The 23,921-nt window shown below is 40.9% G+C and overlaps 1 protein-coding gene across 1 annotated transcript in view; it reads left to right on the forward strand.

Moving 5' to 3' along the window:
• The first annotated feature begins 4,015 nt into the window (after positions 1 to 4,015).
• fam20cb (FAM20C golgi associated secretory pathway kinase b) overlaps positions 4,016 to 23,921 on the forward strand; it is a 50,858-nt gene continuing 30,952 nt past the window's right edge. Inside the window, exons 1-3 of the mRNA XM_072372968.1 lie at positions 4,016 to 4,521; positions 4,731 to 4,906; positions 8,050 to 8,128. Of these exons, the coding sequence (XP_072229069.1) occupies positions 4,016 to 4,521; positions 4,731 to 4,906; positions 8,050 to 8,128 (761 nt within the window). The remainder of the gene's footprint in view (positions 4,522 to 4,730; positions 4,907 to 8,049; positions 8,129 to 23,921) is intronic.

The following is a 23,921-nucleotide window of genomic DNA, read 5'->3' on the forward strand; positions in this document are numbered from 1 at the left end:
ACCACCTCTCACCTTAATCTCTTTGGCAGACTTTGTACAGTAGCCGGCCTCACCCTTCACTGTCAGTGTAGTTGGAACTCAGATTGTGCTCTACTATCATCTATACTATCTCCCTGTGAGAGTAGAGGACATAAATCTTGTGTATGTATGACCTGAGCTTAACTCAGCTATCTGTTAGGATTCCCTGTCCTGTAGCTCCTTCTGAGCTTGTCTGTACAAAGTCCAGGTGCTTCTAATATTGTTGCTCAATCTCTCTGTGGCTTGTTGAAAACGCTTGGTCATAGAAAGTATGAGTGTTCTGGGGAAAAGCTGAAATTTGACACTGGAAATCCCAGAGCCGGGCTCTTTTGTCTGTGGATTTGTTGTTTTTCTTGAGTTGTGCTTTGTAGTGATAGCTTCCATTTCAGCCCTGTAATAGAGCACAATCATTCATTTACTGTCACAAATTGCAAATTTCTAAACAGTCCACTTCCATTAGCACAGCTGGTACACTAATAGCTCATGAAGGCATGTGAAATAAGTAAAACAATATATTGATATAATAGCCCTGAGACAATCAAACAGACCTTCTAATTCCTCAGCTACAATTGCAAAAGACAGGCCTTGTAAGGAACCACTGACCCATCGACTGCTGTGATCCATGTCTGACTGACATCAATACACATTCATCTCTGCTTGTTTCACCTCAGGCTAGTAGGCCACAGGCTACAGTGGTTGGCATGAAATCTGGACCAACAACAGGCATCACTTTGTCTTCCACCCTCACGCTATCGCTGATATCAAACACCAGAGGTAGCGATCCGATGGACCTTTTGCTTTGTTGTGAATTAGTCACTGTTAAAGAGCCCTGAAATGTCAATGTTCAGTATGTGCTGTATGAAAACCCTCCATTACACACTAATTTAGGGGAAAGGAGGATACTTCCTCTAGTTGAAATACTGTCCTTTTATCCTTTTATAGACAATGCAGTGGAACCTGTTTGATTAATCCATTACTCGACACCTGATTCCTCCTTACCCCCATAGTGTACACACACTTAATCTAGAGTCTTAGATTAGAAAAGACCACTATGCTGATGTTTTAATTTAGCCTCTGTGGCAGTTTCATTAATACATTTGAGGCTAATGTTTTGTTCCACTGACAAAATCCCTCCATAAAAGCCATTTTCAACCATCTTCCCTTTTATAAATCTGTATTAGTACAACACCAACCTCCATCTCCCTCCTCCCTTCTTCTTCTCTTTTCAATTACTAAGGTAATCACAGGCAGCATTAGAAGCCACTCCTACACCTATAGGGAACATACTGCCATGTGAAAAAGAAAGTACACTGTCCTTAGAGAAGGTTTTACGTATCAGGACACAATAAAAAGTCATCTGGTCCTTCCAAGCTCTTAAAATTAGGTAAGAAGAACAATAACACATGACATATTACTCTGTGTCATTACTTATTTCATAAAACTAAGCCAAACTACAGAAGCAGTGTGTGAAAAACTAATTACACTTCATGACTCAGTAGGTTGTAGAACCACCTTCAGCAACAATACCTTGAAGTAATAATTTCTCTTCTTTACAACATTGCTCAAGTTCTTTGAGGTTTGTACACAGCTCTCTTAAAGTCCCACCGCAGCATTTTAATTGAATTTAATTGAAACGCCTGTGTGTTGGATCACTGTCCTGTTTTACTACAAAATTTCAGCCAAGGTTTAGATGTTGGACAGACGGCCTCACATTTGACTGCAGAATTCTTTGGTATACAGAGTCGACACAAGGATTGCAAGGTATGCAGATCCTGTGGATCAGATGGAGCTCTACAAACCTATGTTGTATTGCCACATTCTTTTAGTTCTACTGCCAACCATTGAAAACAAGGCATGCTTGTTCAATCTTTCGCTAACTGTAACGTCGTGAATTTTAACATTAAACATGCTAACCAAGGCCTGTAGAGTCTGAGATGGGTTTTTTTTTATCTCTGAGCACTGCACAGTGTTACCCTTGGGATAAACTTACTGAGATGTCCACTCCTGGGAGGATTTGAAATGGTCTTAAATGTGTTCCACTGTCAATAATCGTCCTTGAATGATGGACTTCAAATAGTTGAGAAATTACCTTACCACGCCTTTCAATTTGATGAGCAGCAACAATTGCTTCTCTAAGATAATTGCTGATGCCCTCCCTCCTTTGCCTTGTGTTAACACACACCTGAATGCTCCAGACCAGCAAACTGCCAAAACATTCGCATTTATAGACATGCCCTCACTTGATGATGAGCAATTCATCAAGTGTATTTAATTATCAGCACCTGGCTGCTGCTTACCCTCTTAAGTCCTATGAAAGCAATAACACTGTTCTTAGTTTTTTCACACACTGCTTCTGCATTTTTGTTTTAGTTATTACATAAAATATGACCTGATGTAATAAGTCATGTATTGTTGTTCACCTGGGCTTAGTTTACCTCATTTTAAGACCTAGTAAGGACCAGATGTTTTTTTTTTTCTTTCTTGTTTTTCTTTTTTTTTATGACCTGGTGCTTAAAACTGTAAAGTCAAAGGGGCACTTTTTTCACAACTGCATATAAAATACGAGTGGTTTTATGACACTATCTATTCTGTTTATTTACAATCTCTAGGAGGCATGGATGCACCCATAATGCTCTGCCACTTAGTCGTGAAAAATAAATATTCGTCTGCTGAGTGCTAATGGGAGTTCCATACGACTCTCATTGCAGTTTATTTAGCAAATGTATACTGAAATTCTGAATTCAGATTATTACTCCACGCTGCTTAAGTCACGTCTGCCTTCAGAAAGCAGCGCTGAAAGGTGCTTTGTGGTTTTCATTTCATGCAGCCTTTGAATATTATTGAAGATGCGATTGCTGCTGAGTGGCAGCAGCGCGGGATGGAACTGGATCCTCAGACTGATGAGCGGTCTAATAGGCCTGTCTAATGTATCATCGATGGATTGAGTGCCAACTCGGAGGAGACATTTCAGAGGGATTCCAGCAGATGGATTTCATGGGGGGCGCTTAGTTGCTGCGTGTGAGCCAGAGTGGATATTGGCCAGTAGAAAGACGCCCTCTTCTTGCGCTGCCGGGATGTGCAAGAATGATTCATTCCAAGAGGAACACAGACAAGCAGTTATGCGCTTCACTATCCCTCTCTCTCACTCTCCTCAACCAATCTGATCACTGTGACGCTGCGCAAAAGGCAGGATCTAGTCTTGGCTTCATCATCATATTTAACACACCCACCCAGATTCTCACATGCTACAAGGGGTTCATTCTCTTATCCAGCTGTACTCCCAGAGGTTGGTCGGCACTGCTACCTGTGCAGTTGACACGTCTTCGGTGATTTATCAGGACCCGATGTGACAAAGTTACTCGTCCTGGATCGCTGTGGTGTGTTTGAACAAATACTTCCTCCTGGGGACTTTCCCTAAAAACACTGAAATGTGAAGACCTGCACTTCTCGTGTATTTTTCTCGAGCCGACGTCCTGGCTGACGCGGGCTGCACTATCCCGCACAGGAACAGGCTGGACTGTGAGACCGATGCGCGCAGGCAGATCTCTTGGGAACGCACGTCAGGAGGATCGTATTCTCCTTGTATCACAGCTGCTCCTGGATCATACTTACTTCTCTGTTGGTCTGTGCTCCTTCAGAAATATTTGGCGGCCGAGAGGAAAGGGCCAGTGTGAGGAGGATGAGGCTTGCGCAAGTCACCCGTTGGTCTGAACCGACTCGACCTGTTTTACCTGGACTCTTGCGGAAGACTTTGTGTCCCTGAAATCTCACATTAAAAACACTCGCGACTCGCGCAGGACTCTGATGTTGAAAACACTAAGGTTGAACGCTGAATCCTTTACTCAAGACGGCAAGTGAGGATGGCTCATACTTGTTTAATGTATATTTCATTAGATTGGCGTCCAGTTTAATAAACATAATCAGCGATGTAGTCAGCTTGTTCATCTGTGTGCTCATAATTTGCAGTAAATACTCACATCTGCTCAAAAGGGAGACCATGAAGATGATCCTCTTGCGCAAATTTCGGGTTCTGATCCTCATGGTGTTCCTCGTTGCATGCTCGATGCACATAATGATAGACTTGCTACCCAAGCTGGAGAGGCACGGCAACAGCGGCTGCTCCTGCTCCCACACGCCGAGCCAGGAGCCTCAGAGCTGGGGGAAGCAGGGCTGGCCTAACAAGCACACTTTGCGGATCCTCCAGGACTTCAGCAACGAGCCCAGCTCAAATGTGTCCTCCCACTCTCTGGAAAGGATCCCGGTTCCAGGCGACAAAACGCAGGTTCTCCGGAGGCTCGAGCATCAACGTGCCGACAGGAAGAGGCAGTTTATACAGGACGCCACGGTGGCTAAGAACATGCCGGTTAAGGGTTCAAGGCTGTCGGCTCTTTTTGACCACCCCTTATATAAAAGATCCCTGCCGCCTCTGACGGACGAGGACACCCTGTTCAACGTAAACACGGACATCAGATTTGACCCCAAAGCAGCTGAGGATCAGGCATGGTAAAGTGTTTTGCTCTAGTGAAAGCAAACCTGAGGCAAATGTCACAGTCAGCTTTAATGCATAAAGAGATTGCAGTTTCTCATGTACAATCATCTTAATGTCATCCTTCATCTGTTGCCCTGTCTTTGTTGCACAACACCTGTCAAACCCCAAAACCTGAAATTCCTTTCTCTCCCTCTACTTTCTCCCTTTTTATCCTCTCATCCAGGGCAGGGGAGGGCAACGTGGGCGAGTTCAGCCCGACAGGGATGCTGACTGCCGATTCCTACCCCAACTGGCTCCGCTTTCACATTGGGATTAATCGATACGAGCTGTACTCCAGACACAACCCGGTCATCGATGCTCTCCTGAAGGACCTGCTGACCCAGAGGATCACTAGCGTCGGTGAGTCATAAAAATCGACACAGCGGGATAACTTGATGGCGACCCAGTGTGAGGGCTTCAGCACACAGATGGAGAATCAGAAAATGCACTCTGCTCTGAGGACTGACACAAGGCTGACACAAGTCAACAAGACCTGCATTTACATGTAGAGTTGTTTTGATTTGTGACAGTGATCAAAATTCAGCACATATTATAAAAATGTAAATGTGATCAGAAAAGCCCCCAACACATTGTCAGAGTACTCTAGCAAACATAAGCTTTCATAAGGCTCCTATCACAGCATAACTAAATGAAAAATCAGCCTGTCTTTTTTCAACAGAAATGACTATGTTTTGAGTTTCTGCAGGTTGAGCCTTTGTACTGTACTGGTGAAAGGGCTGCTGGGCTCTATCGCAAATGTTTAATCAGTTGGACTAAGCACAATTCATCAAAAGCAGCCTAAATGTTCACAAGTAGCTCAATTTGGTAACACTGAGTGTCAGTGTGTAGTAAACCAAAGCTGAATGTTTTCCTCAACATTCTTTCACAGGATATGTTGGTTAAGAGTCAGAGGGGGGGGGGGGGGGGGGGGCTAACCAACTGACAAGTGTGCTGTGCGCTGACGCACCCTCATACACAAACACACAAGTATGTGTGAAGATTGAAGTAAGCTGCAGGCCATAATGCAACTCCATCTGATCAGCCTGCACACTCCTGCCTTTACAAGGCCGGCTGGATGATAAAACATCCCAATCCTCCCTCATGCATTTCCACAAAGCGTCACAGAGGGACACATCAAGCCCCAGAGAACACCTGGCCTCGATGCAAATCACATAGCTACATTGCAGTTTCATTCAAATCAAGTGCTGTGGCTTTTTAAGCACTATAAATATGGCAGAGAACCATAAAGACTTTTCTGAGAATGCAAGCAGATGCAGCGCTGAGGTGGTGACCCATGCTTGCTTGGGCTGTTAAACTGAATCAATTTCTGCTTTTTAAAAAAAAAAAAGAAAAGAAGGAGATTGTCTTCCCTTTTGGCTGTGTCAAGCTGACACATTCCAAAAGTGCTTGTCAACTCAAGGTGGCCCATATTGGGCTTGCTGTAGACAAAGATTCCAGATTTCAGGGTTATCTACCTGTGACAAAACCGCAGCTGGCCTATGGAAGAGAATAAATGCTTATCTAAGAGTAGGATTATCTGTTTAAAATTGAATATACCTGCTTGTTTACTAGTGGAAAAATATACTTTTTTGTCTTTCTAGTTAAGAAGTAGACTAATAATCTAAGATTTTCTCCCTCTTGCTTTCTGCCTGTCAGCCTGGGTGGATAGGGAAAGGAGCATCTCTTGCCAGCTAACTACATGGTGGCTCAGTAATTACAGAGTCTTAACACAGGCCTGGGGCAGAATACCAATAGAAGCCAGCAGCAGTTGTCTATTATCTAAACTTAAGGATAGGAATTCTTGGCTGTATTATAGATTAAAACCTCATCTGAGTGCCCTTCATGAGTGTAGACATGGTGTGCAAAAGCAGCAGATATGATAAATGTTGTTGTTGGTGACTGAACAATCTGTGACTTTGACAATCAGAGTGCACAACTCCAAGCAGAGCCTGAGGTAATAGCTTCTGCAACAACAAGTCACAACGAATATGGGTAGTTTACTGCATGTGGGCTAGAATAAAAAATTATCACCATGGCCCCTACATGCACAAGTTCCCAACAACTACAGTTGAAGTTGCCTTTATTTAAAAGGTCTAAAACCTCCACATGAACATGCAAATCTTTGCTCAGCAGCACGTGAGGCCAGACAGACATTGATCTGCACACGTCTCGTTTTTTTTTCAACCTGTACATAGTTTGCTTTTCTGTGTGGGTTCCCATATGTAAAAATAATTGAAAACATTGATTGAGAAGTCTGTTCCGTGCCGAAATGCCACCAAAACACGGCAACCAATCGATCAGCACAGAGGCAACGTGTACAGTGGCTGTTTTATTCTTTCTGCAAAATTCAGCGTCTTTCGCCCAGCACCGAGCCCAGTCCCAGGAGTGCCTTTAGACTGCATTATCATGTTGAAAAAGGGAGAAAACATCAAGGATAGAAGGATGAATAAAAAAACAAAGAGACAGACAGAGAGAAAAAGAGATAGGCCCTCCAGAGAAAACAGGGGGAGAGTAAACAGCAGAGGAACAGAGAGCGAGCACTGGCTGTCCTTCACCAAACCCTCACTATCATTTCTCATCAAACAAACACCGTGACATCAGATCTCAGTCTTTTCAGCGCTCAAGCACACACAGAGATACAATTGCACGCCACTGCACAAATGGAGGTTTGCATATACAACAGTGTATGTCACTAACATGAGAGTAAATTGTTGTTGGATATGCCATGAACTGTTTGTTGAATTGCACTCAAATCAGTGTTTGTGAGACGGTCACACAAACTGAAAATACTGTATGTTATGAAAAAAAAGAGTAGATTTCCTGTTTAACTTATGGAAAAAAATACCATGTGTGTTTGTGCTAGCATGTGTTGATTAATTAAACAATCAATTAAAGAATAACTGAATGCGGATAAGTCTAAGTCTGGATAAGCCTTATGATGCCTTTCAGGATAATGAGAAATGTTCTGTAACAGTCAGGAGTGTAGTTAACATGACATGCTATCTGTGTGTAATGCCTCATTTCATTGATCTGATGATAATTTGTGATGTTAACTTAAACTTTAGTTGCAACTTTCTTACCAACTTAAATCTATGAAAAATAAATTCTTTGTTCAGAGCCTCTTTGCTGTACATGTTTTTATAAACTGTATTACTGAATCATTGTATTTACTGGTCTGCCCGTAACATTGGTCAGACAATTGCAGCGGATTCAGAACACTGCTGCTTGAGCCCACACTAAGACCAGACAACTGAATCCCATCATACCAAGTTTGAGGTCAATAAACTGGCTTCATGTCTGTAAACAGTTGGAGGCCAAAATTCCCTTCAGATCTTCTGATATGTTATGAACCTTCCAGACATCTTAGGGCAAATGGAACAGGTTTGCTTTCTGTAATTAGAGTGGGGAAGCTTCTTTCAGATTGTATGCACTATATACTGTAATTATAACGTCTGTCAGCTTATGTAAAGTTCATTGTGGTGTTTTCTGTTTGATTCCAACAGCAATGAAGTCTGGAGGCACCCAGCTGAAGCTCATCATGACTTTTCAGAACTATGGCCAGGCACTGTTCAAACCCATGAAGTAAGTTGTTCTGCTTTTCAGCACAAATGCATTTTGTGCTGAAATACAGTTCTTTCTAACCCTACTTTTACTCCATTTAAAATACACATCTCTCCCTGCTCTACCATGCAGGAAGTTCAGTGTCAAGTCCATTCTCTTTAAGAAAAGCCATTCTTGAGGGCCATGTCAGCGTAAAACACCAACTATGCAGCTTTCTACCTTGACCGACTTCCTTTTTTGCATCCAACCACCTACTCATTCTCCTCACAACATCAATCTCATTTCCTCCTTCGCTTCTTTGGCAATATCAAATTGCTTTCATTTCAGCACAACCTTGATATTTGATTGAAGGCCGACATCATTCCGCTGTGTCATAGCCAAATGTTAAATAGGCATTTCACCTCATGGGGCTTTCAGGTGACACATCATATTCTTTTGTGGCTATGTTGGAGGTCCTTTGCCCTTTGGAATCACTGTTTTTGTCATTGTATCACTGATTTATCAAAGCAGTTTTGTTATTTGATAATGTCACACAATCTTGTCAGCTATGACATTTTTTTCTGATGCTGATATGTTTAGCGATTTTATTTAATGTTAGCTGCTTGTCTGTAACACATTCATTAACTTTAAGCTTGGCTTACAGCATAGCTCTAGGAATGGCAATGATGGCTGAATATCTCTTTTGGTGTAGGATTAGAGTTAGAGGATGTGGAGAATGAGCTGGAGGATGTTAAGGATACAGATATCTATGGGACCCAGAGGTTGAATACTAATGACATAAGTGATCCATGGACTTATCATACAGTGCCAACAGCATGTCAAAATGTTCATTTATTCATTGAAATATCTTAACACATTCTAAATGACTTAGAACATTCACAGTGCCCATAGGAGAAATCCCAATGATTTGGTTGATTAGATGACTTTCCCGCCAGTGGATATTAATAGTTAAATATTGGATTGATTGCAATGAATTTTCTTCAGATATTCATGTCCCTTTAAAGATGAATTTCCTTCACTTCAGTAATTTTAGTTCCTTTTTTAGATAGATCCCATTACGTTTGTATCAACATGTTGATGCTTAAATAACTGAACACGCAGATGATCAAAACTACTTTGTGTTATCAATTTAAGAACTGAGTTTCAAGTATTAATACAATTAATCTATTAATGTAATGTAAAAGCATCACACAATGGTTTGTGGACTGCCATCAAGCTGGGATTTTGGCCAATGCGATCGTGTTTTTTAGGACCAGGAAGTATTTACTTACTAATTAATGTGTTTGCCAGTAATTCTCAATTATTTATGTCAATTGGCAGGGCTCTCAAGCTTTGACTTCAACTTGGCACGAGAGTTAAGGCTTTTATACTGTACCTTCATGGCCATGTTTTCGATGCAGAAAGACAGATCTACGATCTTCCAAAAAGTTAACAATACAGTGTGCTTTGATCGATTGCTAATTGGTTGAAAATGAGCTCAAGCCAGCTAGACGCCGACAATTGATTTCATAACATACAGGAAATAGTGCAAAACATGATTAAAAGCAAAGAAGCTCAGGTTAAAAGTACATCTGACAATCTTTATTATCTTAACACTTAGTTTCACAACATCACAAAGTAGGTCTTTGTCCACTTTGACATCTGTCTTTTCCACAGCAGAGTAAATCTAAAGGACCAACAACAGCACTAACATAACTAATAGAAACCAAATCGAGAACAGAGTAGAGGCAGAGTGAGATGTTCCTTCAGAGGGTGACGACTAATACTTGTTAGGTAGTGGTTGGCTTATGTCCTAAAAGTGTTCAAATTTGTCACTAGCTTCTGTTTGCAAAAAAAGTTTCTGAAGGGCTCTGAAAAGTAGCTGAATCTAACATGGAAAAATGTGCATTTTCCAAATTGAATACAGTGTGAATCTCGTGGTCAGTACATGAGATTGGAGAGCACTTTTATCTGAGATAATTGTCCCCCTTCTCTGGTCGAAATGCAGAAAAACATGCACAACAAAGAATTTGCTAGAAATGCCTCAACCTTTGGGGTGTATCTCACGCAGTGTTGGTTATCATAAAAATGTTAATAAAGTGTATTCAATTTCTAACTCATTAGAAAAAAAAAGAAAAAAAACTTGCCCAGTGACTACAAACGCTGCTTGGCCAAAAAAAAATAAAGAAGTCACACACTGTAATATTTTGCTGAATCACCCTTAGCTTGTCACTTCTATCCAAAGTTTCATTAATTTGAATTGACGATGAGAGAGACTGACTTCTGGCTAAAGTCATCTCCGGCACATCCCAGAGATTTGCAGTGTGGGTAAGGTCTGGACTGTGGTGGCCAATCCATGTGTGAAAACTATGTCTCATATTCCCATAACGGTTCTTTTACAGTTTAAGCCCAATGAATCTGGGTAGAAATCAGGGTAGAAAAAAATAAACTATGATGGAGAAAGCTGGTCACTCAGGTAGACAGCTGGCCTCATGCCCCCATATTTTGGTCACATAATGTTGCTGAACCCTTAGAGCTTTTTACAGTAGGTCATACACATAATGGGTGTCGCACTTCATCTGCAAAGCCAGGTTGTTGCCAGCTGAAATATTTATTAGTGTATTATTTTTCCCATGGAAGGCTCTTACCTATTTGTCTGGTTAAATCCAGGTGGTGACTTTTCTTTTGACCAAGCCGTCTATTTGGTCATTATTTTTCCTTGGCTATCATCTACAGCAGTGGAAGAAATAATTCAGGGAGCTTTAGGATTCAACTCCAAAGCCCAAATTTCTTGCCTCATCTCCTCCTAATCCTGCTCCAGTTGAGAACCAGTGAATGACAGCACAACATATCATTAATGTCGCACACAAAAAAGAGGAGAACAGCGACAGTGACAGAACACCCTAGGATTACCTCCACACACCCTGTAATACACCTTGGCTTAAGGATATAAGTCTACCCGGTGGTAAAAGTGCCCCACCGCTGCATTCTGTGAACTACTTGATTAATTCACATTTCTTTTGTCTGTGCTGTCATATTTAGACAATAACGCAACCCAAGAGAAATGCTCTTTGCTCCTAATCCCACCTTGATTGGTGGATTTAAATGTCACCCGTACTTTGCTATGGTGATTGTAATTTAATTGTGGGTTAATGGTTCTTTACACAGGCTGTTTTCTATCCCCTGCAAGTCAGCATGTAGAGTGGGGTTAAGCCTGTGGATGATAGGTAGGAGGGAGGGCGGAGAAGCTGTTCAGAGACTTAGTAATTACCGTTTCAATCGTACCACACTAAGTCAGGCCAGACGCAACAAGCCTGAAATCATCCTGACAGGCCGGGAAGAGCTGAGATGAGAATGAGGTAAGAGGAGGGAAGGGGTGGGAGAGAGGAGAGGTAAGGGGGGAGGATTGGAAAGTCAGGGGGTAAGGAAGAGAGACAGACGAGGAGACGTGGGCAGATAGTGTTGTAAATGCACGCACATGTAAGAATCCAGATTATCACTGCCTCAGATGTTGAACCAAGGCCGAAATGTGAGATGACATTTTCCAAGAAAAGCACGGGGCTGTGGTTTCGTTTGACTGTTTTGGTTGTCAGAGCAGCCATGATGTTTGATAATCCTGACAAAAAATGGCAAGAGCTAGAATCCAATTGACTTAAAGAAGAAGGACAATCCTTGCTGACATATGTATGCGTGTTTTTATCTGTGTCTGTGAGCTAATTTTGACAGCAGCTAAGGTCTTGACAGATTTGCTCAGTCATTTTCAATACATTCATCTTTTTCCTTGCAAGACCCACACATACCAACATTCACTCAAATCCACATCCACTTAACACCCAACATGATCTCCTTGTTTCCAAATCTGCTGGTGTGTTTCCACATAGTGCATCAAAGAGACAGAGACTTTCAGATCAAAGACTTCTCTGCCTGTGCTCTTCTGTTCAGCTTCTCTCGAGTCTAATGCAAATGTGCGCCAGGCAATCAGGCTGCAAAGACGGGCAGGCATGCACGCAGTGTCTCTGTAACGATCAACCAACCATCCAACCATCCACAGCCATGGAAACCTGCGCTCACGCTGGCCCTCTCAGTTAGATTATCGGCTCCTCTGTCTTTTTCTCATTCTTGGTATTCTCCATCATTCCTTGTCTACAGACGTTCAGTATTGATCCTTTGATCATTCTTTTCTCTTTTTTTTCCCTAAGAGAGAAAGAAAATTATCAGATGCTATAGCCAGTACTTCTGTTTTGTGGTGGCAGAGTTGTTCTCTCTTTTGGGCAAGCAAAATGCACCTTGGTATGATTTCACTGCAAACGTGACAGAGTTTTTACTGAGACCACAAAATGGCCTACAGTGCCTGCCCACTGTGATGTAACAGAGATGAATCACATCAGTTTGGTCCATTATTCCAGACATGAAGTAAACCCAGTCTTAGACACTGAGGCAGTCTAACTTATTTAATCCTATCAGCCTGTTCTGAAGTATATGTAAAGACTGCGGACTTACCTTGTAGGATTTGAGAGGCTTTATGGGATGGAAATGAAAATCCCAGCTGATGCCCTGCCCGATGTTGCTTAAGTTCACAGATGAAAATATATTTTCACAACGGCTGCATTATGACCTGAATTGATGACTAAGCTCAGTTATTATTATCATCACCATCCTCTGCGCCCTGTTGTACATGTGGTCAGGAATGAAATAACCCTGAATTACAGCATTACCATAATGTCTGCCTTTCTCTCTAAGTGTAAACATTTTATGCCATGAATTTGGAGACTAAGCATGCACATCTTTGGGAAAGTATGTATTCTTACAAAATATGCATTTAGAATAAAAAGTGCAGAGACAGAGAACCTTAAATGCCAAAAGTGTAATGGTTTAGTACCATTAGAACTAAAGCTAAAAAGTCCCAGATATACAAATATTTCACATTGTGTTTCATTGACCTTGAACTGGAAATGCCATCAAAGCTGAAGTGACTGTGCAACACAACTTAAAATTAGTGTCTAGTGTATTCTAACCAGGCATGTCTACAACACCAGCTCATAAGGAACACGTGACTATGTTTTACTAACATAAATGACCACAACAATATGTTCACACATAGAAGTTGGATAGAGATTGTGCATGAAACTAATTCATGGACAAATAGACACGTGTACATACACTGTAAATCAATGTAGTCTTTGCCACTGTGCACAAGACAGTGACTAGTGACAGTGATTAGATACTGAGGTTGGAGTTATTGCGGTTCCTCCTATATTCCAAAGGGGTTATGTCCCCCAGGGTACATTCCATTTGAATTCCATTTGAATGGAACGCACCATTGCTTTGCTGGAGAGGCTATAATGCTGATGGCTGAAACAAATTTATACAGAAGGAATTATTCTATTTTTTGCTGTTTATCCCTCTAGTGTGAAATCATACCTTCATTTGCGGGTTCTTTAAACAAATAGGCAAACAAAAAGTACAGACCACGACTTCAAGAAGTTAGGAAGTTCAAATCTGATACAAGAAGAGACGTGGCCCTAATTTTATTGTTTACAACAAAAGTTACAGCAGAGAGCTGCCCATCAACACTAAATATGTTAAGGAACTTAATGCATTCTCTGTTTCTTTCCTTTTAAAATCAGAAGGAAGCGTAGCTCTTCTTTTCTTGGAGAAAAAAATTGCTATTCTTCTTCTGTGACAATGGTCATCTTTTTCCTTCAGTCCTTGTAAATATGTTTGACCAGTGTGGACATGATCCCCACCAGTCGCACGGTTGTCTATAAAATAAAGCTAACTTTACAGTCCCCTGTGGGATATTAGTCTAAGGCAGTGTATTGCAGTTCGTTGCTTAGTATAAAAACATACAAACACCATCATAAAAACACGAGGACCTATTAGATTATAAATAACAAAAAGACTTACATGAAAACCTAAAAGAAACATTAAAATTTGCAGAGACGCTAGACTACACATAAAAACATAAAAGAAGCCGCATAAAAGCATGGAGGGACTTGACTCAGGGAAACTAAGGATTACTTAAGTGCATGTATGTTTTACACATTACTGTATACTGCTTTAATCTTTAGTACTGGAGTTCAGCAGCTTAATGGAGACGGAAACAAACCATATATGTGGGAAATAGGTTGTTTTGCTCTTTGGCAGCCACATGTTCTTCCTGGTGGCAGCAGGTCATATTCAGACGTTAGCAGATGTTGTGTCCTCAACTGTTTTTGTTGCGTCTTTTACAACTTTCCACTAACAGCCTCCGTATGGGTCATACTAATTACCTACCTATGCTGTATTTCTACATGAAATGATACTTTTATGGTTACTCTCTGCAGAAAACCTCAGTCGTCTTAGAAAGTGAATGTCTCTGCTGCCAGTGTGTGTTATACAGTAATGGTTGTGGACTGCTAAGTAAGTACACGAGGACATCTGAGCCATCATCCGGTTTTTGATGACAGCTGGTTCATGGTCAATCTTTTGCAGAGGGTCAAAGACCATTTCCTGTGACATTTAGTATGAGATGGTTTCTGTCACACCACTTGATGAGGGTGTCTGTCAGTGTGGAACACAGACAGGTCTATTTCTGTGTGGAGAAGGCTCAGATTCACAGCATCAAGGGCCAACAATTACATTTGTACTAGTCAGAAACTGAAAATGACTACAGTTTGAAGCTGGACTGGTAGCCCTTGGCAGCGAAAACAAGAAAGAAACAAAAAAAACTCTTATAGGGAGGACCAGTCCATAACAAAACACTTAATGCTTTTTAAGTCTCTCCCTGTGCCTTCTAGTGCAATATAAATGTTTGCTGGATATACCATAAGGACCACAAGGGACTTTGTAGCAAGTACCTGTGTGTAATGTGTACAGAAATAAGCATGGGCTTTATGGTGTGTTTGGGTCCCAGCTGTAGGGTTGTACTTTATGGTGGCAGCATTTTGGAAGCAAACCTCTACTCTTTGTCTTTGTCTCCTCCTGTTTTTCATTCTTTGTGCTGGTTTGAACTGCAGACACATGATTGTAATATTTACAGAAGTATTAGTTTGAGAGCACACAAAAGCAATTAGATGATGAGCGCAAATGCTTGAAGAAGGGAGGCGTGGGAAGGACTGGTGATTGATATAATGATGGTCTTCCGCTGCTCCTTGCTTCAGCTTAATTGTATTGCTTGTCAGTCAGTCAGACCGTTTGCTCAGTGACACTCAGTGAAATCAATTTTTGCATTCCTAGAAGCGATATCTGCTTTTTCCGCTGCCCCTCCTCACTGCGGGATCTATATCTCTGCTGAGTCGGTCTGTGGGAAATTTTTGACTGAAGTGTTGGGCAGACAAGAGACGAGAGCCACAAAATGTCACCTTGTTTGTGTCAATGACTTATTGACAGTGGCACACACCACAGCCTGGGGGAAATGTCTGTGTTAAATGTGAAATATTAGTGGGAGATTGGCCGCATGTGAGAGCTGATGTAATATCATCCAGCTGCATCTATCGTGGGAGGTGACAAGAACAAGACTGAAGAGCTTTGCCTGAAGAAGGTGTGGACACCTCTGAAATAAAATCTCTTATTATTCTCAGCTGAAGGTGCCCAAATGTATCATCCAAAGAAGCAAAAGTCTGAATACTGAGAAAAAGAAGCAGGACAGTTTGTCATCTTGTATATCTGGATTATCAAACAAAAGTAACACCTCTGTGAAATAGGCTCAATTTTTCCACCCTTTTAAAAATGTATTTGGCTGTTTTTGCTTGTTTATGTGTAAACGTGTGCATTTGATCTCGTTGACTGCGCAACACTATATTCACAAGGTCTCCTGTGCCTCTGCTTTGACTTTGAGTGAGGAAATAAAGGGATGAACCGCCTCAGGACAAGTCATTCAGAGCACATAAGATGAGTGCGGCTCTGTTTGGAAATAAAGGAAATTCAGAGCAGCACAGTGGCAACACTAGAGCTGGGGATATAAAGCACCACATTAACCCCCAAGCTGCTGGCTCACTTATCTGGGAGTGGTGTAAAATAGACTTTGGTGCATGCAGTGAACCATGACATATAGCATTTAAACACTACCATAAGAATAATTGGACATATATCGTCCATAATTGAACCCAAATCTGGATATGTTTGCAGCATGCAGAAGGTAGCAAATCAATAAAAGCCACTATGAATGTATTTTCATGCTTTTGATTTAGGTAAAGGTTATTTCCTGTAAAAGCTTTGATTTTATGAGATTACAACTCTCCCTTAAGCCTCAAATGTACACTTATCTGAAGACAATGACAAATAATTGCCACACATTGAAGACGTTACCTTCCAAATCATTGCATTTCAGTGATTGTTGGAACAAAAACCAACCTTGCCTGTGAATGCTCATGACAAATAACAGGAAATCATGATAGCTTGTAAAAACATTGCTTGATGACACAAAATATCTGACTTCTATTGATTTATGTTGCACCTTCAGTTCTGTTTGATCACTGAATAATTCATCTAAAATTATAGCTGTGTCATTGTGTGATTTAGCAGCACATAAGGCTTTTAACTGCTCTTTGTCTTGTTTTTCTAATGTTGTCTTTGTTTGACCGCGTATTACTGTTCGCTCTGCAGCTTTGGCTGAAGAAGAAATTAAAGTGTGTGTGGAGGAACAGCAAATATGTGTACAAGTGCTCACTTTGGAGACCTACTCACAGCAGCAAATTAAGAACAACACAGAGACCCACCAGTTTGAATATGTGCTGAACATATTTCCCCGAGTGCAGTGAACTGATACATATGATCAAATGGAGCCTTCAGGCTAAGTAATCTGACCCCCTTACTGCCTTCCCCGCAGAGACGGTGACACACTGATGGCAATAGTTCTACCAGGTTCACGCAGAGCACAGCTTCAATGCATTTTTCTCTGTATGTGACAGCTTGTCTGTTATCACATGTGGAGAGATGGAGGAAATCAGAGCGAGCTAGAATGTTAAAATCCTCCGATGATAGCTGACACCGTGTACCCACTTTACTCACCTGTATTCATCCCTGATAAATTAATACATTTTTTCGGGTAACAGAAAATCATGCTGAAAATTGTTTTGAAAAAATAGACACACTCTCTGAGATAAGGTACACAAAGCTAACATTTTTCCAAGTTTGTGTATTTCAAAACACAATGTGAAATATTTAACCTGCTCTTTTGTTTTCTCTTGAATTTTTTTCTTGGTAGCGCTACAGGGCACTGATGCACACTGTGTTATACTTAGTTATTAAATAGTGTTTTGTTTCAGTTATTTCCTGAAATGCAAACAATACATTTCATCTTTTCAAGCGCATATCAGTAAAAACGTTGCTTTCTGAGAAGGTGGCTCACAAGGACTACAAAATGAACAAACATGTATTCGTTACAAGATTCCGATTTAAATGTCGTATTTTTCCATTTTAACGATACCTGTTGACTAAGCAGATGCAGCAGTTGAATACCCTGTAATTAAAATTGAAACCAGTCTGATATGCATCTCTTAAAACGAGGCAGATGTTGTGATAGGCGGTAATGTAATGGACAGTAAGCACTGCAGACTTATGGTTTGCTGCACAATAGAAAATCATGCCATGAGCATCCAGTAGCAGAAGCTTATGCAACTAATCTATGGTCTAGTGGGGATGGAGAAAGCTGCCCATATCCCACTGTAATAATCTGTTAATGTACTGCTGGCATTCTGCCATCTACAGTAATCAGCCGTCGTGATTTATGTAGTGCGTAGATATTAGTAAGCCAGAGATGTTTTCTTCTGTAATATATTCTAGCATGGTGTGCCACTTTTAATTAGTGTGGCTGATTAACATAATCGTTAAGTTTGACATGTCTGGTAGACGTCAGCATTCACTTTTTTTTTTCTCATTTCACGCACTTTCTTAAAGCTGAACGTCAGTATTCATTCTTCTTCGCAACTTCGTCACTCTTTCGCTGCAACTGAAATCACACCGTGTGTCTCTAAGTGTGTGTGCATGTGTGTGAGTGTCAAAACATTACCGCCACCTCTGATGACTTTGGACAAGCAGTGTCCTAGCTGTCACTGTAGTCATACTCTAGTTGCCCGGGAGATGAGGAGGAGGAGAGAGTGGTCATATTTCTTTGTGTTATTGTGTTGATGTGTGTGTGTTCTCAAATGGATGTCTGCACCTAACACGTGGGCATCACTCTGCAGTGATACAGTTGCGGCAAATTCCACACAGCTCTTGTTAATGCCTTGCAGGAGCAGCAATGTCTTGACGATAAGATCAGTCAACCGCCCCCTTCAGGTAAATGTTATCAGCTCTAATGTTTTGCCGAAGGAACGATAACGCAGAGTTGCAGCCAGCAGAAATGACAAGCAAGCATCCAATCTGCATATCAGAGCGTTGGCCAAATTCCTCTGCCATCTGTGTGCCCGCACATATGTGTGAGTATGTTCACACAAAAACATGTGCAATTTCATGTGTTGCCAACTCTCTGCCGTACCAGAGGCAAGTTGTTCATGGTCTGCCACTATCATAGCTCATCCTCGACAAACCCATTGTTTCTTAGAACTCATAAAGTGAAGCTTAATTGCCCACCCATAAACATTTCAGAAAACCCGATCCAGCTCTATGATTCGGCCTTTGATACCGTCTGTCATCTTGTCATTTTGCTTTGAAGGAGCTGTCACTCAAAGACAGGCTCTGCTCTGTGTCTGTCTGGACACACTACACCTCAACAGCTGATGTGACAAAAGCAGCAGACACTGATTCATCTGGCCTGAGCCCGGCCTGCAGTGGTATCCTCACTGTGGACGAGATGACAGAATCAGAGGTGCAGAGGGCGTTTCGTGACTGGAAATGAGCCTTTAATGTCTTCCCAGAGTCTCCAAACAAAGGGGGAGAGTGACAGTGTCATGTCCTTAGCATTCTGGACACCAGCACTTTTGCATACTCAGACTGCAAAGAGGCTAAAAGTGAAGCTTTAAAACAACTGTTTAAAGCTCGAAACACATCTTACTGTGGGAACACACAATAAACGTTTTAGGGCAAGCACATGCTAACTGTATTACCTTTTATAAGTGGTTCTTTCACTCTCACGATACCAGATATAATCCAGTAAACAACAACAACAATGTGCTTACTCACAGCACATTCGTTTACTGGACAGAGTTTTGGAAAACTGTCATCTTGTGAAGTTAATACATCTGGCTGCAGGATGAATCTGAATAAATCTAACTTCAATTCCTTTAACTTGAGCCAAGTATCATGTTCTCGTTTCTTTCTGTGCTGTATGTAACAGTTTAGGAGCATGTGAAGAAATCTGTGAGTCGAACCTTCAAAAACTTGCAATTTTGGGTTCATTTCAGCTGTTGGCCTTGATACCTTGATCCTAAGAAACAGCTCCACATTTCTCTATTCGTGAAGCATATTCGCCTGTCTCTGTGCTCTCGTTTGTGCCCAAACTGACCTGTTTATGTTACCGGAGATTGAAGTTATTGCGCCAAAAGTGTTAAGTGTGGTGATAATAAAGCACAAAGGTCAGCAACACTGTAAAAAAAATCACAGCAACAAATCCAAAAACACAACAGCACTTCAGACAACGCTACAAAAAATCATTTCAGAAAAAAAAAATTCACAAAACAACTGTAAAAGAAAATACACCGTCATTTTGTTTCTGTTGCATGTTGTATGTTTCTGTTTTGGTTTCTTGTGTTTTGTGAGGTGTCGTTGTGAGATAGTGAAATTATTTTTTTTCAAAGTTTCTTTCAAATCTGAATTTTTGTTTTTGGTTATCTTTTTGGTTATCTTGTTTATCTATCTTGTTTGGTAGACACATTTTGTCTAGTGCTGCTGTGTTTTGCATCTCAGAGCCACCATAGTTCAATGTAAAAGTGTCATTAGATGCATTAATAACAATTGGTGATGCACTTTAACGAAGGATCTAAACATGACATATTCTGAATGTCAAAGAATACTTACCATATCTGTTTTCTTGTCACAGTAATCAACATTTTACAGTGTTCTGGAGCCTCAGTCTGGCTTGTAGCTGAGCTTTAGGTTTCTCCTATGATCTCTCTTTTTTCTCTTTGATTTCTCCTTCACTAGCCATTAAAACTCCCTGTCTCTTCACATTGTCCTGGCGGCAGAAACTGATCTCTTTTATAAGCTGTAGTTAGTGTCAGGGAAAACACCTTGGGGGGATCATTAGAGTGTAATGAAGCAGGAGGTAAAATACCATGTTCACCCGTCACTCTCCAACATTCCTGACTGTCAGATATAATTATAGCACTGCATTTACTGCATTTATCTCATTTATGCAACTTACCCTCTGTTGCAGTAGACGTAAACTTGGGGATAAGGTGAGTCTTTGTCTCTCCACTTATGAAAAGTTAACCTCTGAGGAAAGAGTTCAGGAACATGGCATTAGGAGAAGATGCTGTCATACCTAATTAGCAAATGGCAGAGAGGTGACTAAGGTCAAACTGGGATAAAGGTAGTGTGAACCACATCTGTCAGCACCCAGCCTACACTACAGATGCAGATTAAACATCTGTTCCACACTGCTGCATGTACAGTATGAGCCTGATTAAAGCAGAAAGTTGCACTCCTACAAATCAGCCACCCCCCCACCCCCCCCCCCACCCCCCCCCCCAAAAAAAAAAAAAAAACACACGCACACATCAAGCCATACCACTGATGTCTTCTTTGAAGAAAAAGAAGGAGTCAAAACAAGTGAGGCAACCATCCTGTGATCGGAAGATTAACAAACCACACATCACACCCAGGTCTCAACATGAATTGCTCGCACATGAAATAGGATGAAAAAAAATGTGTCTGTTCGCTTAAGTAGCACTGCTTGCCTCAGAAACAAACAGAGTTTCAAAGTCATGTCAGCGTGTAATTTGTTTCACTTGGGATGTGCTGATGATGTGGCACAATAACATTCCCATATGGGTTCGCATTTTCTTTATTGCAACGTTATTTTTAACTTGACCAAACACTTCAGTTTCATTAGTCTATAGATCCTTTATTGCTACATTGGCACACCCTGTTGAAGCATGCAAGCGTTACATGTTATAGCAAAATTAAACAAAAATGAAAATAGAAAACCTAACATATAACATGGACTTTGCATACTCTTTGTTAAGAAAGCACTGTCTGCTTGTGGTTGTTAACGTGAGCGCTTGGGGCAACACACTGACAAATCTTCTTATAACTAACATGCAAGCAGAGAGTTAGCATAGCAGACATGGAGCGCTATTAGCTTTCAATTAGAGCAAAACATTTCTGGTCATGCATAGCCTTGATTTTTGACAAATTTACATTTGTGAATTAGTCTGGAACTGTCATACTTATTTTTCCACAAGGTGTTATTTTGAGATGCAGACTAAGTTGCCTGGACAAACAGTCATAGCAATTATACCTATCACTGAGCAGTATACTGTATTAAACAAGGCTCAAATTAGATTACCTCTTGTGTAAAGCCTAGCGTGAGTCAAACAAGAGCTCTCAGATCACCGCTTTTCTCAGGCAAGGCTACCCAATTAAAAGTCAGACATTCACTTTCAGTTTATCTCCTTTCTTGAAGGAAATTCGGCTCAGTCTCTCTAGAAAACATGTAATAGGTCAATTTGTCCATATCTCCTAAAGATACCACCTGTGTTTGTAAAATGTTGTTGTTTTCTGTCATTACAATGACAGGAACTGTGACCCATGCATTGTACAGCATGTAAGCCCTAACCACATACTTAGCTGCATCTTAATCTAACAATGTATACTTTCCTAAGGGTCTATTTATGCTTGCACAGAAACATCTGTCTTTATCAGCTGCCCCAGAGTGAGGGATTTTTGATGTTTTATCAATGCAGATAGACTTTTGAGTAGTCCTCCAAAAGCTAATAATGCCCCATTTGAAATTAAAGACAGCAAAAAGGCTATAAAAGCAAAGCAGCTGCACTAAACACTCTTAATGTTTAAGGACCAACAACAGCACTAAAACAACTAAGAACAGAGCTCCACTCAGATTGTTACACATATTTCTGAGATTGCCCTCAAGTGGCAGCAGAATTGCCATAACATGGAGACAAGTGTTTGCGAAGCCCCAACAAGGAGAGGTTGCAGAAATTTGTTCAAAGCATACCCCAAACATGTATTCTGTCACATTCTGTATTTCGTAAAACACAGCCACATGTCTTTATTCTAACACTAGTTGTATAGTTCTAGCACCTAAACCAAACTATTTTTAAGTAGACTACAGAAGTGAAAAATATTGTGCAAGGTGGGTCTTGAAGTCATAATCTGTTGCATGGAAAATCTCTATGTCCTTTGGCCCCTTTTATACATCATGGTAGGCATACAGTATATACTGTAGATGATGAAATTGATTTAGAAGACAGGAGCTTTGTCTCTGTGGGGAACTGAATAAGAAAAATGTCAATTTTCTATAATTCGTTGTGAAATTGCAATGTTTTTGCTGTGGACCATTGTAACTATCACATTCCTGTTGTGTGATGGGGCCGGCATTCATCTGTTTCTTTAGCTGCCAAATGCTAAACTATGTTCCGTTACTTGGATTGGATCAGAATGCGGATCAGTTTGTGCTACAGCTTTTCATTGAAAGCAACTGTTTGTATGTAGTACCTTATTCATTGGCAATGACATATCAGTTTTGGCTGGGATTTCTGCTTCACCAAAAGAGGGAAGAAAAAGGACAGTATGAATATTTGAATGTTGGGAATGTTTTTGGCCCACCATCTGCCCTGTCCTGCAGATTATTAATGTCAGTGGGTTGTGGATAAAGAAAGGATAAAGAAAAGACCATATGGTTGGGCTCACCAAAGGATTAGAATTTGTTGTTGTTTGCACAAAAATAAAAAGGCGAAAGGGAGGAAAAGTGAGTTCAATATTGTTGGGCCCTGCAAGTAGAAAGCAGCTTGGCAAAACAGCATGGATTAGTGTGCCGCGAGAGAGCTTCCCTACCAACTGTGATGCTGTGTGCTCGTTGGGAGGACGGGGGCATTCAGTGGAGGTGGGGGGGCATTTATCATGTTTGCGCAGCGCTTACTCAAATATGAGCTTTGGAGTCTCAGTTCTTGATGAAGTAGAGCTGACTTTGGAGGGGGGCGTGGCATACGCATCGCTCAGAGCAACGATCTGTTAAAATCATACCCTGGAGAGAAATGCAGGGTAGGGTTTTCACCTTTAATTCCACATGTTATCCCCCAATTTACTGTCCATGAACAGATCAAACCGCCAGTCTGCTTAAACATGCAGCACACTCAACCCAAAGCACTTTCTCTCCTAAATAGAAGAGTACAACTCATAATTTATTAGTCAAAATAAGAGGCTTTCAAGTCCTGTCAAAAGAAACATTAAAATCAGTTTGTTGGAGCTCTGAGCCAGTACTATCTGCTTTTTTTTTTTAGCAGTGCAGTAATGGAAAAGCTACTGTCAACTTTAACAGACTTTAAAAAAAAAGGCTTTCTATTAAATATGCAAATGTACACAGATCCTCTTTTATTCCTGTGCATTTTTTACCATGTGAATTAAATGTGCATGCTTCTTTCATGGTGTGCACATCATTAGTTACTGTTGCTATCTGCATTTCAAGCCAGTGACTTCTCTAGGCAGAAGAGAAATTTGGCATGTAACATGAAGATTTACTGCTTGGATTTCTTGTTGGAAAAAGCATGACAGCACAGATGGAACAAAGCGTCAGTTTATGTCTTTATATTGCCAGTTGGCCACCGCACTTTTCTGCCTCTTTGCTACTACAGTCTTCTCTAATGTAGGCACACAACTGATTGCATGCAAATAATATCTTATGTTCACGATGCTGACGAAACTGGTAAACATTTGTGCTCTGAAAAATATCTGT

The sequence above is a fragment of the Leuresthes tenuis genome, unplaced genomic scaffold (genome assembly GCF_036924035.1).
Source record: "Leuresthes tenuis unplaced genomic scaffold, fLeuTen1.0.hap1 SCAF_20, whole genome shotgun sequence".
Taxonomy (NCBI): Eukaryota; Metazoa; Chordata; class Actinopteri; order Atheriniformes; family Atherinopsidae; genus Leuresthes; species Leuresthes tenuis.